The following is a 21547-nucleotide window of genomic DNA, read 5'->3' on the forward strand; positions in this document are numbered from 1 at the left end:
AGGAGCGCGAAGTGATCCAAACCAAGCCGTTCACTCCACGTTTTTTAAGTACATCCAAACACTGTAAGTGGGCTGTTTTAAAATTTATAAATTTCGAGTTATGCATACGTGAAAATTTCGGTTTTGTGGTTTAAAAATACGGTCGAGTACCGTCGTTTTGTCTATACGTTTTTACGAAAGTTATTACGTTTATGTTTGACACTGTGAGAATTCCCTGAAAATGGATGGAATTCCAACATATGGCCCTTAACAGTGGGATATAACTGTTTTATGGCCTCGCCCCCTTAGAGGATTAAAACTTAGGGACTGACGTCAGTAAACCGTTAAAGGTGAAAAATCGCAGTGTTATTACGTTATGGTATTTACGTTACGTTTATGAAAAGCATGATGTACGTTTATGATATGTTTTGAAAATGTTATTAAATTGGTTATGTTGTGTTCAAAGTCCTCCATTTACTGAGTATTCCCAAAATACTCACCCCACTTACAACCCTTCCCAGATAAGTCCGAAGAACAGATTGAGGAAGAATCCGAGCAGTTTTGGGGATGGTGAATGCTCAAGGAAATCGATTATGTTTAAGTTATTATTTACGTTTCCGCATTAAAACTCTGTCGTCTTATTTAATTCGGTATTGTAAAGACAATTATTATTTCATTGAGATTATGATATATAAACTGGTTTCGGTTTATACTGTGCTACGAAAGGCTTGTTGTTTTCAATTTTGTGATTGCTAAACGACGCCGGTGTCAATCTCGAGTTTCGGAGCGTGACAAAAACTATATATACACACGTAGGTGTTGTGTGTGTGGATAATCTTAAATATCATTTGACCAGCTAGGCTGCTTCAATCCTCAATTCTGAAGAATATATTATTCAATATGATATTGGATGCCAGAAGCCTCGTGAATACCAACGAATAAATTCAGAAAATTTTAAATTATAATGTCCCAAATTCAGTGCATGATTTACAAAGATACAAGACAAAACTAATATTATACAATAACAAAAAATTAACATAAAGTTTAAAAAAATATAATTTGAAACGAACTAATTAATGTCCTATTCCTATGTAACAACCCTCGTTCCATCATGCAACCGAATCTCTTATATTAGAGTAGATTTTTTGTGAGACGGTCTCACGAATCTTTATCTGTGAGAAGGGTCAACCCTACCGATATTCATAATTAAAAGTAATACTCTTAGCATAAAAAGTAATACTCTTAGCATAAAAAGTAATATTTTTTCATGGATGATCCCAAATAAGAGACCTGTCTTACAAAATACAACATATTTTATCGTCTCACATAAGTTTTTCTCTTTTAAGATTAATAGATTTTTAGATGGAACATATTTTTTTAAAAGGAAAACTCGTGACATTTATTAACTGAGGGCTAATACTTTTCGTTACAAGAAGACCAGCCAATATGGAAAATTCTCTCACACTCATTAACATGGTATGGGGAAAAACAGGCAAATTTTGCTGAAGATTAGGCCACCGTTGTAGTCGACCTCCTAGCATGGAAAACAGTCTATTGCTAAGTCAGATAATAAATCTTTTACTTCTGAAGCATATACCAACATAACTCAAATCACTTTTTGGCTTTGTAACTGCTTGTATTGCCAAGAGTGGGTCAGTTGATAAAATCACACGATGGAAACCTTTGTCCCGAACAATCTCGAGCCCTTCTTGAATTGCTAGTAGCTCCCCATAGACAATGGATCCTGGTTTCGGGAATATAGGCATAGGATCCAAAGTAGCCAGCCACCCTGTTAGATGGGAATCGCTGCGATCCTCACCATTGTGTACCGTCCTACACCTTTCCCACAAAACCATCCAAGCTTGACAAAAGAATTCTTCCACTTGTGTTCTGCTGGTGAGTTCCATTAAACGAAAGCATACATGGCACCTATTTTTCTTCAAACTCTTCCATACATCATTCTTTGTCAAGAAGTTTCTTACTTTCATACAATAAAATCGAGCAATATGACATGTTTTAATTTACCAATAATTCGAATTAAATATGTAACTACTAATAATATATAAATTATTTTGATTTGAGTTTGACCATTCATGAGACTATAAAAAAACTAATAATTTGCTTCGAGTGAAGGCGGGGTTCTATGAAAACTTTAATGTTTCCCTAATTAATATCTACATATCTTAAAGACTTCACTAGCTAAAGTAGATTATCAATAATTAAAATTATATATATGTCAAATTTGCAACTCGTTTTCTCTAGTAATTATTTGGAGAACTTTGTCTATGACATGTTTCGGGATCATTTCTTTTGTTTTTAATTATTGATTATTAGAAAAGTATATGCATATGTTCAGAAATATGTCAAACTCATTGATTTTTCTAACTTTGGCAACCGCTAGAAGTATGAAGAAATTACGGTGTAATGACATCACTTTTTCTATCTTACAAGGGAAGAATTTCTCCGTATACTTCGATCTTAGTCTATTACTATATATAATACAAACATGATAATATGTCCACAGAGCGAAGGGAATTTTTTTTATTTTATTTTTCCCTTTCTAACGTAGCATGCATGGTGAATTGTAAAACTGCGCAAGAAAGCCCATTGTAATTTTGATGCATTTGGGGGATTCCATCACCTTTTGCTTTCATCATTTCAAGAATATATTCACTATTACTAGTCAACTAGGAAAGCAGGCAAAATATAACATTGCAACAACTATAGTATTTTTTTTATATATGTTTCTGTTAGTAATAAAAAAATTAAGGCGGCCAGAATTAAATAAATAAAATTCACCTTCAAATGTCTCTTTCGAATCACATATCAATGAACAAGCGCACCCGAACACTAATAACTTTTCGGCATTATCGTTTTTATTTTTCTAAGTAGAAATATTCGACGGCAACTGGCAAATTTGACTACTTTTAATTGTTTACACATTTGGATTTAACTAGAAACATCAATCATTTCCAGGACAAACCAAAGTATATATAACATTTAATTTTTTAAATTAGAAAATCTGGAAAAATTATAGCAAACTCGTTCTTTTAAGATGTTTGTTTTTGTCCTATGAGTTGTCCAAATTTGATTATAATACAATAAGTTCATTAAATGTTTTTTTACTTTAGTCATTTTTTGAGATTTCCAACTAAAAACGACTAGAAGAACAAAATTTTGACAACTTACAGCCAAATTGTGCTAACTTAAGGGATTATTTTTGCAATTTTTTTTCCAAAAATTTGCATTTATTAGTAGAAAAACATATTTTTAGTTTGATTAGATGGCCATATAGTACCCGTGAATCTTGTGCAAGTTGCAAACTTTATATCATCATATAAATTGAGTCACTTCTTGCACCAAACTAATACTTGGTTGGCACACATACCACTTTAAATGGGTTCGTATAAGCATCAAACTACTTTATTGTTACCACTTTCTTTGATCATTATTCTGTTCTCGAGCTCGGCTTCAGCACAACTCAGACAAAATTTTTATGCAAACATTTGCCCAGATGTTGAAAACATCGTTCGACAGGCTGTCAAGACGAAATTCAGTCAAACTTTCGTTACAGTCCCCGCGACCATCCGTCTCCTCTTCCACGACTGTTTCGTGTCGGTACGTACCATTTCGATCAATCTTTTTCACAAATTTCGATTCCGGTTTTTTTATAAAAAAAAAACTAAACTTTTCCACAGGGTTGCGATGCATCGGTTATAGTGGCATCAACTCCAGGGAATACGGCTGAAAAAGATCATCCGGATAATTTATCATTGGCTGGGGATGGATTTGACACTGTGATTAAAGCCAAAGCAGCAGTTGATGCGGTTGCCAGATGCAAGAACAAGGTTTCTTGTGCAGATATTCTTGTGATGGCTGCGAGGGACGTCATTGCGTTGGTTTGTGTAGTCGATTTTTTTTAGAGATGAGAATCATATTTCTAAGCAATATAATATTAATGTATAAAGTTTGAATATCTTTTATATGGTCATTTTAATGGTGTTCGTGTAGGCGGGTGGACCCTCATATGCTGTGGAATTAGGGAGATTAGATGGGATGACTTCAACGGCTGCAAGTGTGCAGGGAAATCTGCCTCAGCCGACCTTCAACTTGGATCAGCTTAATGCCATGTTTGCTAGAAGCGGATTAAATCAGATAGATATGATTGCTCTCTCCGGTAATTTTTCGTTTTGATCCAATGTTTTGTTTTCAACGTAGGCTGATGTTCTAAGTTCTTTTTTCGCAAATTCGAGGGCCGTAATAAGATCGCATCGATATTATATTTCTGAATCTGTACATCGCCATGTTTGTGCTCAACATTTTCTTAAACTTGTCCTTTTACGTGTAAACCCAAAGCTGGCCGAAAGTAAAACAAAAGCAGATGTATATATATATTATATGCATGGGTGTTGGTTAGGAATCCGGCCCAAAAAATAATCTGCCAAGACAGGTTGAACCAAATATATATTTGTCATAAAAAATAAAATTGTAATAAAAAATATACAAGGAATTTTGAAATGAATAAGCAGAATTTATGTGAGATTTTTCGAGTAGTGTGATTCTATCGATTCAACTAAAGTGATTGAAGCCCACACCAAGTGCTTCATGTCTAGCTAGCTTCAACTTTTTCACAAATGGATAATCAAACAAGTCCATTTACATCCTATGATCATATACCTCGTGCAGCATGCCACACCGTTGGATTCTCCCACTGCAGCAGATTCGCGAACCGGATCTACAACTTCAGCTCATCCAACCCGGTGGACCCAACCCTGAACAGGCAATACGCGACCCAATTACAACAAATGTGCCCCAAAAATGTGGACCCTCAGATTGCCATCGACATGGACCCTACAACACCCAGGCAATTTGACAATGCATACTTCAAGAACCTTCAGAATGGAATGGGCCTCTTCACCTCGGATCAAAGCCTCTTTACGGACTCGAGGTCAAGGCCCACTGTCAATACTTGGGCCTCCAATTCGCAGCTCTTTGATGCTTCTTTTGTTCAAGCTATGACTAAGTTGGGTCGGGTCGGGGTCAAGACCGGAAGAAATGGAAATATCCGGTTTGATTGTGGAAGGTTTAATTAGAGAGATTTGTTGATCATCAACACAAGTTGGTTCAATAACATACTTTGTTGATTTGTGAAATGTAAAGCACATAAAGATCAGTGTTGTTTCAAGAACATCGTGAAATAAATAAGATTTGGCAAGTGTTCAAGGAAATTTTTATTTTATTATTATTAATTTATGTTTTAGATTGATAATTATAATGCAGTTATAAATGATCACGATTATCAAATATATAATAACTTCTGTTGTGGTTGATTTTGTATTTATAATTTTAACAAAATAATCGTTATGTTATTTCTTTATAAATATAAAAATATTTTAAAAATGTAGATTTTTTTTATATACTAATAAATATCACGTGCGTTGCACGTGGAAGACATTTTTATGTTAATGTATTGGTTATGTATTTTTATTCATCGAGTGATTTAGCTGTTAGCATAACACTTTTTTAGTGTATCACTTTGTATCACTCGATGACTATAAAAGAGTTTCTAATATATGTGAACGCTTGCGTTATCTAGCAGAAACAATTATTGAACTCCAATAATCTTTCCAATAAATGTATTTCTTGCAATCAATGAGAACCTAATCCATTACCTTGGCTTTTATGCTAATTGTAGAATCGAACAATTGTCGTTTTACCAAAGTTGTAGCTGGTGGTGATAATTGAACTCAAATCTTCTAAACCGTACAACAGCCCAAGCGTTATAGTTTGATTGCTCTACCTAGCAGGGACGATTATTAAACTCCAACAATGTTATAATGTTTTTTCCAAAATTAATTGAACGTAAAGAAATTAAAAAAATATATAACATAAATATGTTATACTATCATTTATATTTATGGTGTCTTCCAATTAGAACAAGATTACAAGAACTTGCATCCATCTAACTATTTTTATGACTAAACAGACCATTTGCTACGACACTCTCCTCATATACTGTGATATTTTTTTTTGTTTTTCAAGTTATAGAAATATTCTACAATAAAACTTTTCTAACGATGTATGTAATATAAATTAAAAGTGTATACATATGTTAATGTTCTTCTAACAAAAATAATTAATAATATTTTTTTTCAAGTCACCTTGATTCGGACTTGATTCTCAAGTTTTAAGGTACAATAAAATGAATTCACTAAACTTGTATTAACTTTTTTTCGAATGTTTGTTTTCAAGATAATTAGTTAAACTTGAATGAAGTCACATGCAAGTAAGACAATCTTCTCATCAAATGGTTTCGAATTTCAGTTACTTCGTGTAAGATTTTATCGACGACTTCAACTGCTAAATATTTTGTCATTGGTTTTCATCCTATATAATCAATTTCATATCATGCAATAACTCAGTAAAACCGTTTCGTTTTGAAATTGCACAATAGCTTTCTTCGTACAAAAAGTCTTATGTATTAAACATTAAAAATTACTTTAATTTGATTCCAATAGACCTCTTCTCTATAAATCATCTTTGAAAATGGAAGAAATACAACCATTAATAATTAGCAAATAACTAAATGAAGTAGGCTATCTGATATAATTAAGCAATAATCTTAAGGTAATATATTCTCCTTCGACCGGATTTGCAGCATTGTAAAATATATGTTTTAATATTCTAAACGTATAAATTACAATGCTAGAAGTTACCAATATTTTATCAATCTTAACATCAAATTAAGTAAGAGAAAATATTTGGTTATGAATTCAATTTTTTTCCTATATTGAATACACTCTGTAGATTCAGTGTCAGGAAATTGATGAACAAGTTCTAAGGCTCATTGTTATATGGGTAAGTTCATTTTTAATTGTTACAATAAAATCAGAAGATTTGAATTTACATTTATTTTACACGAAATACTGATAATATTGTATTTGAATTCAATATATGTTCATCAATAATTTTTTATTCATATTTGTCTCACATGAGAAAGAAAAAACACATATGATATAATATTAATAAATAAAAAATTTAAAATGCCAATTTATGTCTATACTTCACTTAAATATACTTTCAACTACCAAATCAAAATAACGAAATTTTGCAGTTTAATTATTGATTTTTATAAACAATGATAACGGTACTTTAATTTTTCAAATATTAAAATATAGATCATTAAATGAAAAAATTAATAATATTGAATCATTCATAAATCTTTCGTAATATTTGAGCTACTCAAACTTATTTCATGATCAATTATATATCAATTCATAATTGAGTTCTTTATTTTAGGAAACGGGTCAACTCTACCGATATTCACAATAAAAAGTAATACTCTTAGAATAAAAAGTAATACTCTTCATTGATGACCCAAATAAGATATCAGTCTCATAAAATACGATCCGTGAGACCGTCTCACACAAGTTTTTGCCTTAGATCATCGGTTATGGATGGACATGTTCATAAATTATTGAAAATATAAAAATCGTTACTGAAACTGTTATTTTATTAATAAAAGTGAACGATAACAATATCATGTATGTAAAGACAAAGTACTAAACGAAATAAGTATATTATTGAAAGTATAAAAATTGTGTATGTAAGAACAACAAGAAAACAATAAATGAAGCTGATGTCTGTAACAGGTACAATTTCCTCAAAACAGATTTGTCTTCTCCTTTTATGATCTTCGAGGATTAAGGTGGACAATTATTTTCCAGGATACAACAGACATACTTGTAGCGATGTGGAACAAGTCACCACACTGGCGAACAAAATTAGTTTCTGAACTTTATCAACAGATCACGGCATAGCCTAGCTAGATATTTTTGTCTTGATTGGTCCGACATTCGACCCATGCGGGTTGTGCTCGTACGCTTGTATACAAATCAAGCTTTTTTTCAGTGCAACATTCAGGCATGTGGAGGGATACACAAGGCATGTGAAAGGGTGACATAGCCTAGATACACGATTTTCGCCTCGATTGGCCCGACATTTGAAGTACTCGAATCGCGTTTGTATGCTTGCACACACAAGTCGAGCCTTTTCTAATGCTAATCAAGGCCCTTGATTTGCGCTCTCTACACAGATGTGCGCGAGAGAGAGCATATATATGTATACTGATTTAAAATTTAAGGCGTTGGGCGACCATACACCACCTAGGACAGGCTATCTTTTCATCAGCAAGCTCACAAAAATATTTTGAAGCGTATTTTATATATTTGATAATTAGATTCTTACATTTTAAAATTTTAAAATAAAAATGAGTAATACTATTAATATTCTTAAATTTTAGTCGGTTCTACAACATCTTTATTTGAAATTTGGTTTGATATCTGAACTTATGTGAAAAGTTCTCGAAATTTATTCGTGGGCTGCATTCTTTTCGAAATTTTGTTCCTGATATGAAAAATGGCACCTCGACTGAGAATTTCATAGTAGAAGATCCGATCGAGCATAGCATGATTTGAGACCTTCTGCCTATTCCAAAATTTCAATTATATGCGACCTTCTGCCTATTCGTGGAAACCTCCTACCAGAATATACTTTAAAATTTCTACTATGATTACAAAAAATCTAGGGCTCCAGTGGAGTCGAGCTAAGTCAAATTCGAATATCTTATTACTCGAGTTCGACTAAAAAAAAATAGTAATTTTTAAGCTCGATCTCGAAAAACTTGATATCTATTTTTTTAATTTTTAGATATAATTAATATACACTCGAATAGCTCACAAGTTACTCGAGGAGACTCAAAAATTACTCGAGCTAACTCGATTACGGGCTCGAATTTTGATGGAGTTGAGTATCTAGACTCGTTCACTCCTACCAAAAAAAAAAAAACACACACACACACACAACCCTGAATAAAATAAACTATACTATTTTTTCAAAAATAAATTTTAACGTAAGTATGACCTTATCCATTGACTCCATAGTTCACAGGATCCAGAATTGCAGACGCCTGGAAGTTGGGGGCCTCCATAGATTTAACTTAATTCCCAATCCAAATAATTTTAGGCAAAACGCCAACGTCGACCGTACAACTTGCTTCCACTTGAATTGAAAATCTAGGGTATACTTTATTTTGTCCCCACTTTCCTTTGTATGTATACGGCCATCCTTTTGGGTCTTAGCCATGATTTTTTTTTTTTTTTTTTATCGAAATGTTAACGTAACACAGTGTACACAGCTATTACGCCAGTTTACATTATTGGTGTTATGTTATTTATCATCAAAATAAATAAAATTACACAAAAAATACAATTTTTGGTATATATACGAATCTCAGTGGAATAAACATTGACGCACGTCTCTTGCACGCTCCGAAAGCCAACTCACTCTTTCTTGCGATATATAATCTCTCGTTGCCCCTCCAAGAATTAAGCTGTTGTGTCCGCCGAAAGGTCCCCAAACACAATATTTCATTCATTCATAAAAGCCAATTAGACACAGTTCCTATCACAACTTTCTTCCAATTAATATTTTGGGGTTTATATATATTATAAAGAGAAAAGAAAATATATTGAATAAATGTCCAATAATTTTCTTTGGATAAGTACGAATGGCTAGTTAAATTTCCCATCCCCACGTAATTCTTGGACCATTCTGAGTTGTGGTATAGTCAGCATTTGACCCCCAAGAAACCAGGATTAATTGCATCTTTCCAATGGGATTGGGATTTTGGGTTTGATTCTTCAATAATTCCTTAGGATCATCGATTGATATTATCTGGCAGCAAACTATATATTATATAGAATTTCATTATTTTTTCTCAAAATTTTCAGCCACCGATGACGATCACTTACTGATAAAATTGGAGAATATATGAGCTCAATGTGTGTCAGCGATTAAGATCAATGAGAGGAAGAATAAAAAAAATGAAAGAGTAGAACAATAGCTCGAGTCCAACAGTCATTGGGCACAAAATAATTAAATTACAGGCAAACCTTCATTTTCCCCTCCTTTTCTTTTACAGCTGCAGAATAATTAAGAAGAAAAAGAGAGAAATCTCGCGCCTGGAAATCTATAGTTTCTCGCCGGAATTAATAAAATTCCCGGAAAAGTCGTTCTAAGAAAAAACAAGAGAAACAAAGTGAGAAAAGATGACAAAAAGCTAATAGAAAAATGTTGTGGCAGCTTTTGGGATATAACTAAGTGAAGAGGTTCAGAAGTTTAGCTTCATTCGCTGTTTGATCTCCACAAGTTGTCGTCATAGATTCTTCAGAGTTCATCGACGGGCTTCCAAGTCGCCGCTTTTCGGGTGAAGAGTTTGCTTTCTTTCCCTGGAAACCAGCCGATAGACTGAGGTCCAGATCGGATAGCTGCATGATCTTGGCCAGATCGTCGGGGAAACGGCGGCGTTTATGCACCTTGGACCTCGGAATCATGCCAGGGACTTGAAGCTTGAACGTGTTTGGGCACGCGGAGGAAGCGCCGGGGTTCGATGCATTGCCGAAAAACTGCTGGATTGGCTTCAACGCGCCACCCCGGAGGACGGTCTCCACCGCGGCCTGGCAGACATGCCAGTTCCCGGTCCACAGAAGCCCCACCGCGCCGTTGACGGGGTTCACTGTTCGTCCGGCTGCTTCGAACAGGAGGGACTGAAAAAGAGCTGTGCAAACACAAACACAAACAAAACACGCAAAAACACACGTCCCCTTTAGTTTCATGTCTCCTATTTTACATCACCAAAACAAGAAAACCTAGATTATACAAATTGTCAAAACATTTACCAGGCCTTTGATTTTCTGCGACGTTGGAGATGAAGGACATAAGCCCGGCGCGGCCAAAGAACTTGGCTACGAAGACCGTGGCGTGGCCTTGCGCTTCGGCGCTGTCAATCCACTGTAAACAGGGCCTCAAAACACAAGTCTCACTGCATCCCTTTCGCAGAATCCGGCATCCATTACAACTCATCTCTACCGAAAATAAAATCTTGCAGAAAACCAACCAACATGCATCAAATAATTTCAAACAAGAGGTAACAAATTAACATTGGCTTGCCACCCAGCTGCGACTCGGCTTCAAGAAACAGCTAGAAGAAGAAACCAGAGAGAGAGAGAGGTATGGGAGAATTGGGGAGTGGGAAGAAGTAAAAGTGGTGGATATATAAATAAGAAGTGGAGAATTGAAGAAGAGGAAGAGTGGGGTTGAAGTTTTGGAGTAGATTTAACCAGAGTTAGGTTAGTTGAAGCCTGAAGGGAGGGGATATGGTTTTCGTGGGGTTGGGTTAGATTCCATTATTCCAAAGTATTGGGCGATAGCGGCTGCGTGTTTCCGCGGATGGACATCCCTCAACCGTTGGATTACCAATCACATCGTGCATATCTAGATAGCTTATTGCTTCTTCTTTTTTTAATAATTTTCATCATCACAGTCACAAATGTCGATAAGAAAATATTTTCGATCTGTCAACTTTGGATTCGTTTATCCGACAATTTTTTAAATGGCGAAAAAAAAGAAGACATGAAGACCCGAATTTGTAATTTTCCCTTAAGTAAAAAAACAATGTTAACTTTAAACAAAATTTTAAATGTTTTTTTTAAAAAAAAACTAACTACAAAATTTAATGAAATTTTCATTTTATATACTTTTTTAACATTTTAATATAGAGTAGGTCTCTTATGAGACGATCTCACGAATCTTTATCTGTGAGACGGGTCAACCCTACAGATATTCACAATAAAAAATATACTCTTAGCATAAAAAATAATATTTTTTCATGGATCACCCAAATAGAGACATGTCTCACAAAATACGACCCGTGAGATCATCTCACACAAATTTTTCCCTTTAATATAACCATTTTATTTTTTAAAAAAAAATACTCATTTTAAACTTGATCTTATGTCTTTTTTTTAAGTAAAAAAATATTGTTATCTTGTTCGTGGATCGGAGAAACTTCATTTATAAATTTCAGAGCAACACATTCACCATCAAATAACAAAATATGAATAATTTGGCATGGCCAAGTAAAAAAATTATCATATCACAACATGAATGTTAATAGATCGGGTTTGAGTATGATTCAATATCCTTCATCTTCATCATTATCACCATTTATTATACTCATCTTTATCTTCATCGAGTATCCAATTTCATCTTCGCTCTCATACCCGTTGGGAGATTGAATACTCTTCACACTAAAATATTCTATTACCACTTATAATTGTATTTTCTCAAATTTGAATTATTTCAAATAATCTATGTAAATTTACGTGTTGAGAACAATAATGAAAAAAATAAATATAAAAATTATCAAATTAAAAATTATAAAATAAATAAAAAAATAGAAACAATTTATCCTAACATCATTATCATACAAAAATAACATCAACTCTATAATAATAACTTTTCATTTAATCAAACTAATATCATTCAACAAAATCATATTATAATTAACATCATAGTCGAAAAATTATATATAAATTCAATCGGGAAAAAAATCTCCTCCGTGCTCTACTTTATTTGAGTCGAATTCGAAATAAATTGTAATTCCTATATCACATGATAATTATCAGGGACATATTTATATCTGGAGGCAACATACAAAGTGACAGCGGTGTCCAAACTAACAATTTCCAGTTGGGGTCATTAGTTTCGTTCTTCAGACTTACGATATGTATGTTAGTTACCTAAAATTTTCGATTCAAGTATAAGAAATATAGAAAACAAAAAATGAGAATTAGATGACACGAACCTTGAGCCTAAGCCAAGTGTAATATTGCAATATTGCATTATTAAACAAAAACAAAAAAATTTTGCATTAGCAATATTAATTCTTTGAATAAAACCTTCTTATATAATAAATATTTAAAACACACGCTTGCCTATTTTGAAGCATGCAGTTTTATTTCCAATGTCGTTTTTTGTGAACACAACTTCAATCAGACGGTTTTATTAATAGATGAATTTTCGATCTGTTTTAACTCATAAAAAATTATTATTTTTTATGTTAAAAATATTATTTTTTATATAAATATGAATTAGATTTAGATCAATACACCTCACAAATATATTCCCGTAAAATCAGTCCACAAAAACTTACTTTTTCTCTCAAATGTTGAGGACGTGGCATCCTAATCCAACGGCCTAATTATTTTTATTTTTTGAATCCCTTGATAATTTCATTTACGCATATATTATCGTAGATTTCGTTTTAAGACAGAACACCCGCTGGCCCCCACCTGTGAATATTTTCATAGATATCTCTCTATTATCAAAATTGAATTTTAATCTTACATATTTCATTTTTTTTATTTTAATTATTTTTATTAGAAATTTTATATTCCAATACATATATTATTGTCACATCAACATCAAATCAACACTCATATGATGAAAGGCCAAAATTATCAACGGCAAGAGGGAACAAACAAATGTTGTGAAGAAATAAAAAAAAAAAAAGACAAATATACAAAAATCGACATTGCAATTTTCTCAATTTTTAATATGATCATTAACTTACGAGCTTTAGAAAAAAAAATATTAAACATAAAAATTAACTCAAAACCTTTTTTATCAGAAAAACCCGCTCGATCTAGGGAGTTATAATTTAAAGTAATTGAATTGTTACTTTTATTTTATACTCTATAAGATATGTATAAAATCGATAAAAAAATTTTATTCTACCCAAGATTTAGACAAAAGGGGTGAAAAAAGTCACTTGACAATTACAGGTGAGCACTAAGTTAATCGTACGAGTAGCTATCGAATGATCAAATCAACCGGGATTGTGGGATAAAATTCATTTGATAATTTATTAAAAGTTCGTTCATTATTCCTGAACTAGTGGTTATTAATCTTGTTTATTGGATTGGGTCCATTGTGGATATAGCTTTACCCGGCACCATTACACTTTACCTATTTATTTTTCCAATTGGGACGTGACATTTAAACTTTAATCCGGATTAAATTGTGATTTACTAAATTGGTTTTTTTTAAATTATAGTTTTGTATATTGTCAATATTTGGTTCTCATATACTAATTTTGATTTTTTCCAAATATTGTTTCGTGTGGTGAGAATAAAACATATATCACATATATTAAAATCTACCTGCGAAAAAAAAAGACAATTTTTCCTCGTTTGAAATATTAAGTGGTGTTTTGCTTTATATTTTTTCTTTATTTTAAAAGAATATGTCTCTTGTGAGACGGTCACAAATCTTTATCTGTGAGACGGATCAAACCTACCGATATTCACAATAAAAAGTAATACTCTTAGCGTAAAAGTAATATTTTTCATGGATGACCCAAATAAAAGATCTGTCTCACAAAATACGACCCGTGAGACCGTCTCATACAAGTTTTTTGTCATTTTAAAATTGATTTTAATGTGTGTAACACAAACTTTATGCTTATCATATGAGTATCAAAATTAGCGTCAAATAAACAATATTCAATGAATTTATTGACTTCCAACGAAAAAACCAAAAAAAAAAAATTTCTTAGTTAATTGATGAAAACTCAATTTTGACATATTATAAAATTAATTAAAATCCAAAATATATCAATATATATGACTAAAATTGCCATTTTCTTTGAATTCTCAAAGTTTCAATGTGAAACTTGTGAATCGTTTCAAGGAATGATTCGAAGTGTTTAGAAGGATAAAATTCTTATCTTTAGGAGTTATGGTCTTTTTATTTGAGAGGGTAATTTTTTTTACCATGCTAACAGTTTTAAGTGTAAAAAAAAAAATCTAAATATTAAAGATCATTATCGAATATCTTGTCCAAGAAAGATATGGAAACTACGGGAATATTTCACCCTACCTCATGGGGTACTGTCCCCATGAGAAGATCAAAGGCCCAAATTTAACCACATATATGCGGGGTCCACCAATTCATATGCGGGGTCCATCAAATTTTTTAAAATCAAAGGCCCAGATCTTGTGGGGGCACTGTCATCATAGGTAGCATCGAAAGAACCGAAACTACGTCAATGGTGAAAAGATAGCACTAAATGATCCATTTATCAATCAATTTCTGCTTTACAAATAGGGGAAAACGCTAAAAAAAACCTTCAAAAGTAAGCAAAAATTTGATTTCCTCGGTATCAGAAAAACTTGTTTGAACTCTTTGAGCTACATATATTTTTTGGAGGAAAATCGTTGAAAATACATTAAAAATGTCTTATACAATTATATGATTTTTGAGTACTTAAACATGTATAACAAATTTTGGTGCTAAAAAAATCATAATATTTGTACCAGATTTAAAACAATTAGTGCTCAAATATCATAGATAGATATCATATTTTCAATGTTTGATATCAATTTTCATCCGAAAAAAACAAATGTGTTATTAATATCAATATTTTTTATACATGTTTGGGTACACCAAAATCGTATATTAATTCCAGTTCTGAAATATTTTGTACTCAAATATAATATATTAATATCATATTTTTTATGTTTTGTACCGATTTTTACCAAAGAAAGACATGAGCGGAATGCACGTCACATTTTGTTATGGATAGGATAATACACACACATAATAAAGCAATTTTAAGTTAGGGTATGAGGATCTAAATACCCTTAGAAAAATACTTAGGCTTGTGAAAGAATCACGGGAGTCATTTTCATCTCAAAAAGATGTCAATAAAAGTAAATTTGAGTGCACTTTTTGCCTTTTAGAACACAGATCAACCAAAGGTTACACATAGGGAAGAATAAAAATAAACATAATCCAGTCGACGGTACTCGTGGTTCTGGCATGGTGGTGCATAGACGTGAAGAAGAAGCCGTGGCAGCAAAAGCTTCCCCTTCACAATCGGTGGGACCCGAAATACCTCCGGTCGCTAAGGTTTGAACCGGAGAACTTTTCAGGGTCAAGATGGTGGATTTCAGTGGTGGTGGCATAACTAAAGAAGAAACTGCTCTAGACATTATGTTTGCTGATACGTCAATTGTGAATTTCTTTTGCATTTTCTTTTATCTAAGTTACAGAATGTCCATCTCAATTCGCCATTATTATAGCTTTTGTGACCCCAAAATCGCGCAAGTACAAGTGGCTACCACTCCAGGCAGAGACTGGACTAGTATTTATAGGCAGTGATCTGGTAATCCACAAAGAGAAAAACTTTTTTTTATCAATTGAGTGTGAAAATTTTAAAAGTATTTAACTAAGCTTATTTAAAACAACTTACAAGCTCTAACATCTTATAAGTTGTTTTAAAAGCTTATAAGCTGTGATATCTTAAGTCCTACCACATGCGGATTCAGGTAAATTTGGAAAAATCACACCAAAATAAGATTTAACTACACAAAATATGACTACACAAAATATGTAGCATTAGAGGTATGTATTGTCTCAGGCGCATTATCTGAGTCGACCTATAAGAGTGGTTGACACAAATGGGAATCCGGCCAAGCTAGGTGATCTTCTAGCTGTAGAGATATGCAATTTGGGCCCTCTACCTGGTGACGAATGGGGTTTTACGGCGATTTTTAACAGGGAAAATGGTGGTGGATTTCTCACAGACCTTTCCCCTGGTAAACACTTAATTGTATTATAAATGATGACCTGTAGCTGATTTTGCGTCCACTTTCAGAATATAAAGCAAACAAAAAACTTGACAGGGGTCAGATTTCCAGGATTAACACACCCTGGAATAGGTAATGAACTGCTCAATGTATGGAACGAACGGGAAGGAGAACTTGAAGAAACTGGTCTTCAGTCTCTAAAACTGTTCAAGCCTACCGTCGACAGAGGGATGTCTTCTTGGAAAGGTAGTATATCGACATTTCGCAGTAAACAAGAAAACTGATATTGATAGAACGATTCTAATTTCAGAAAAGTGGTGTTATCAATTGCTTAAGCTTTTTCGAGAAATTGTGGCATTTTGGAATATCTTGTGGTGTTTGTAGATTGAGGAAGGAACTCCTCAACGGGAAAGAATTGCAAGAGAGGCTGCAACGACGATTCCTGGAAGAGAAAATGGAGAAAATTGTGACAAAAAATTTAAGCAGAGGTAGGTTCAAAAATATACCTTCCAGTATTTGTTGAAGGAGCAAATCTTAGCACCGGGGATATGCACTTTTCACAGGGTGACGGTGAAGTGGCTTTTTGTGGAGCGATCGAGATGAGAGGTTTCCCAGAGCTCAAGTATGTTTACTGCATACCTCTCATCATTTTTTCGAATCGATTGCCTGATCTTTTTCCAGTCATTAAAAGAAATAGAACAAATTATTTTGTATATTTCAAGATACTGATCTCTTCAGCGCAGCACGCATAACTTTGCTTATACACCTGTATCTCATTAGATTTTCATGACATTCCTTCAATTCCTATCAGATGTGAAATCATCAGAGACGGCATGAAAAAGTACCTCAGTCCAATGGGGCCAACTCCTTTGCATGTCAACCCAATCTTCGAGATAGGACCAGTTGAACCAAGATTCTCAGAATGGTTTGTTTTTTAGGGCATTAGTGTCCATGAGAGTGGGCGACAACACTATCTGGACGCCAGTGTTTCTTACAAGCGTGCTGTGCTCAACGCCATTGACTACATCTCCAGATTTGGATACTCTAAAGAAAAGGTCTGCCTCCTGCCCCAATCCGTCCTAATACAACATCATACAATCGTCCATCATCCGCCACACTAATGTGACGACCATCTAGAGTATCAGATAATATAGCACAAACTAAAGAAGAAAAGCTTTGGTACTTAAAGTTTCATCTTTTTCTTTATACTGAAAGTAAAACTATTTCCGAGCAGGATATTCGTCCAAAAACAGGCAATGTGCCTACTGGACCGAGACTTGTGAGGAATCCAGGCCTCCCACAGTGCCCTTATGATGGAAACTTGCGCGCCACCAAAAATCCCTGAGCTACAGCTTGACCACCGTCAAGGAAACTGCTGGGGTATGAAATAAGATGATAACAGTAGGTAAATATGCTGGAATGGTTCATGCTGAAACGTTATGTTTGCTGGCTAATTAGGAGACTGAAAAAAAATAACCCAACAAATCCAATGTTTTTTGTGTTGATTAAAGACTATCATGCACAAATAGAGTCCAATAATAAATCAAGATACGGGTGAGTTGATCATTAATACTCCAGAAATGCTAGAACATGTAATATAGCAACTTGAGCATGCTATGAATAGTAGTTTTTAACTATTTAATCTGCATGCAAATAGCGAGAAAATGATCCTTCTGATAAGATGCTTAAAATTATCACCCAAAACGTCACCATTATTCCGGCGACATTAACTAAAATCCTAAAGAAAATCCTGCCAATAATCTCGACTAATCATATGGTCCACTCAATAATATATAGAGAGTGTTCGATGATGTTGAAGAGAAGAACACTGGATCCCAAATGCCCATAACCAGAGATCCAACTCGACACTCAAGACCTGCATGAGAAGAAAGTTAACTCAGATTTGTGCTTCAAAGAAAAAGGGTCAAGCATAAATTTCTTCTCGAGCTAACAGAGAGTAATCCCTGCTTTTTATGCAATTCTTCTTGCTCAAAAGGTATGTTAAATTTGTCCCCAAAAAAATTATGTTGAAGGTATGGAAACTATGGATACGAGAACATATACCTCCAAATAGTAATTAGAATAGAAGGAAGAAGTGAAAAATGTACTATGATCGAAAAAACTGACATGCTTTCCTGATTTTCTGTGGATCGACTCCCTTATTTCCTCCACAGCATGAACTGAACATGCTCGCAGCTCTACCTCCTCCTCGCTTCCAGAATGGATCTCAACATTAGCCATTATAGCATGTGATAATGCGTTGCTAAATTTTAAAACTCCGAGCTGTTGAAGTACTGCTGGGACAATATAGTCTGCAAACATTGTCACAGATTCAATGTCATTAAATTCACCATATTGTTGACCCTTGAAAGATCCCCATAAATCTGCGGCAAATATCTGAGCCCTTTTATACAGAAAAACCTGGTGACCTTTGTACACCGTGTGGTCACGAAATCCTGCAACATTGCCAAAACTTTATCATATACTTCATTTTAGCAATTATTGTCACCCAAGAATAAAAAGACTTGACTGTAAGTTAAGAGCTGTATGCGTTCTCCTTATTCAAGTCAACATTCCATCATTACCGGGAAAATGTTGGCTGATGAGAGCCACAAGCTTGGCGGCTGATTTCTGACAAGATTCCACAAGTTTGGATGCTTTCCCCTCAAAAGATCTCTCAAGCTCAAATCCCACCTAAGCAACCGCTTGATAAAATAAGCAACTTAACCAAAATAGTGTTTTAAGGGTAAAAAACCTTAAAATTAAAGCAACATGAAGAACGAAAGGGAACAGAACTAAAAGATTTAAAGTTGAGTGACTTAAAAATTTGCACCTCATGCAGTAAGCGCACCCGTTCATCCTCCAAAGGTAAAGGCCTTGGCCATTTCAACATTTTACGTAGTTCAGGGCCTAAGGAAAATGGTTTTCTCTAAAATTATATGAAGAGGAAACATTGAAACAGTGGAAGGATAGATGATGTAAGGGTAAATATTCCTGGAAAGTGTGGCAAAATAAATGGTTACTCGGGTAAATTATAACTTAAAAAACACAGAGACTTATAGCAACCTATTAAGCCTTACAAATTTGAAGATAATCAGGTAGATTTTACTTGTCTACATCCGTTCTAGAGAAAGAGAACTCCTGACGCAACCATGAGACAATCTAGTAAATACTAGGTTGAGAATGAAAGGTGTAGGCAGAATTAGACCAGTGTACTTTTGCAGCCGATCTGCATCGAACACGGACTTGTTATTCCGAAGAGCTTCCTTCAATCCGGCAGCCAAATGATCATAGGTTAATTCCTTGTCTGCCGAAGAAAGGATTGAAAAATGAAACTAATTTTTCAGATTTAAATATACCTATCACGCCATATAACATAAAATATGTTAAAAACGTACAGTTATCGAAAAAATATAGATGGACAAAACAACAACAGTTGAATTGAACAATTCAGTCTTGGATACAAAGAGCGATGAAAATATCGATTTAAATACCACTCCTCGTGTTTACAAGTTTTCTGTCACAGCCATTTGGATGTTGCATGATCAAAGTATTGTTTTTCTTTATTTTCTTCTTGTTAGTTGATGAACAACAACACACAACAGAAATGGCTGTGTAAGGAGACCACTAAATTCATCATTGGACGAGCAAACACATGACAAGAACAAAACAGACAGTTGTTTAAGAGCAGCTATAATGATAAGTTGAGTTCAAAATACCTGGCCAGAAACAGAAATTCAAGGCGTCCAACACAAAAAGATACTGAACAGTGAGCGGACCGTTATCAAAATAATGAATCCCCTCAAAATCCCATTCCACCTTCGGTATAGAATCCTTAATCGTTTCCGCCACTTTCTCAATGCCTGCAAATTCCATTATTATTAAAACAACGTCCAACTTCCAATCAAACACAGCACACTTTCGACTAGCCCACAAACACAAAATCTAAAAAGCAAATAAAGCTCTTTTACACGACTAAGCGGGAGCCCATTTGACATAATCCATAATTCTTGGAACGAAAACAAAGGAAAAGAGCTCACCTGCCGGGTCGATGGTGACATGGGAAGACTGAGAAGAGACCCATGCAGAGGTAGCCCTAACCCCATCCATGTTCGAACCCTCGAGGATTAGATTGTAGTTGTGTGCGTGAAATTCAACCCTAGAATTTGATGGTCGTATTATCATTAAAGGAAAAAACATGAATTTGGCTGCGAGGCCGTATTTGCTTCGATGTTTCTCGTTTTTGTATGCATCTGCCTTTGCTTTTCCAAGATGTTGACCACTGACTCCGCCGACATAATATTAAATTACTTATTTATTTAATTTTTCAGGGAACTTTTATTTATTTAATTAATATATAATCGTAAAAAATTATTGACAAAGACATGAAATAGGTTTACAAAAACATTTGATTACTTTGATTTGGTTTCTTTTTCTTAAATATGAACTTTAGAGGTACGCGGGTCACGATTCTTGATTATTATTCTATAATTGATAGTTCTCATTCCAATTTTCATATTCCAATTCCAAGTAAAGGTACTCTTTTTTTTAATTTTGATTCCAATATGGTCATGACTTACATCTTAAATTGATTTGAACTGAAATTTATTTTTCTAAATTTTAACAGGAAAAAATTATAGAATATTTGTTAGATAAAGTGTTTATCACTAAATAGAAATTAAAGTACTGAAGTATAACTTTATTTTCCTGCACCAATGCATCACCCCATATTAGATAATCGGTAGACACAAAGGGTCGTACTTATTTTGAATGTCGATAGTTCCAAAAGACGATCATATCTTACTGTTTGTGTTTTATAATATTACCTAAAGATTAGCTAGATGTATCTTTCTTTGGTGCTTGTCCCATCTCCATTAAGATTTAGTATCTACATATTGGATTGGTAAATGTTATCCATATGAATAATGTTCTCATTCATTCAGCACATGATACGTGTGTTGAGTGATGAATCATTAACAATCATTCATACATCATAGTTGAATGAGTGACCGTGATTTATCCACTCAGCACAAATGTCATGTAGTGAGTAGATAAAGACATCACTCATATGAATA

The 21547-nt window shown here is 33.9% G+C and overlaps 3 protein-coding genes and 1 pseudogene across 3 annotated transcripts; 2 read left to right on the top strand and 2 right to left on the bottom strand.

The window, feature by feature from the left end:
- Window positions 1–3277: 3277 nt before the first annotated feature.
- On the top strand, window positions 3278–5213 carry LOC142504791 (peroxidase 51-like). The gene is made up of 4 exons (XM_075617633.1): window positions 3278–3597; window positions 3678–3878; window positions 3991–4156; window positions 4666–5213. The coding sequence occupies exons 1-4, from the start codon at window positions 3376–3378 to the stop codon at window positions 5070–5072; spliced, it is 996 nt and encodes a 331-aa protein (XP_075473748.1). The 5' UTR covers window positions 3278–3375; the 3' UTR covers window positions 5073–5213.
- A 4671-nt stretch (window positions 5214–9884) lies between these two features.
- On the bottom strand, window positions 9885–11114 carry LOC142504863 (LOB domain-containing protein 37-like). The gene is made up of 2 exons (XM_075617732.1): window positions 10719–11114; window positions 9885–10597 (listed from the first exon to the last, which is right to left on the bottom strand). Exons 1-2 carry the CDS (start codon window positions 10900–10902, stop codon window positions 10137–10139), a joined length of 645 nt encoding a protein of 214 aa, XP_075473847.1. The 5' UTR covers window positions 10903–11114; the 3' UTR covers window positions 9885–10136.
- A 4492-nt stretch (window positions 11115–15606) lies between these two features.
- On the top strand, window positions 15607–17951 carry LOC142504975 (putative formamidase C869.04; annotated as a pseudogene).
- A 133-nt stretch (window positions 17952–18084) lies between these two features.
- LOC142504920 (uncharacterized) lies at window positions 18085–20741 on the bottom strand. Its single transcript, XM_075617772.1, has 7 exons — window positions 20513–20741; window positions 20192–20335; window positions 19681–19779; window positions 19306–19382; window positions 19058–19166; window positions 18600–18928; window positions 18085–18348 (listed from the first exon to the last, which is right to left on the bottom strand). The coding sequence occupies exons 1-7, from the start codon at window positions 20670–20672 to the stop codon at window positions 18256–18258; spliced, it is 1011 nt and encodes a 336-aa protein (XP_075473887.1). The 5' UTR covers window positions 20673–20741; the 3' UTR covers window positions 18085–18255.
- Window positions 20742–21547: the final 806 nt, after the last annotated feature.

This window comes from Primulina tabacum, chromosome 1, assembly GCF_025594145.1.
Source record: "Primulina tabacum isolate GXHZ01 chromosome 1, ASM2559414v2, whole genome shotgun sequence".
Classification (NCBI taxonomy): Eukaryota; Viridiplantae; Streptophyta; class Magnoliopsida; order Lamiales; family Gesneriaceae; genus Primulina; species Primulina tabacum.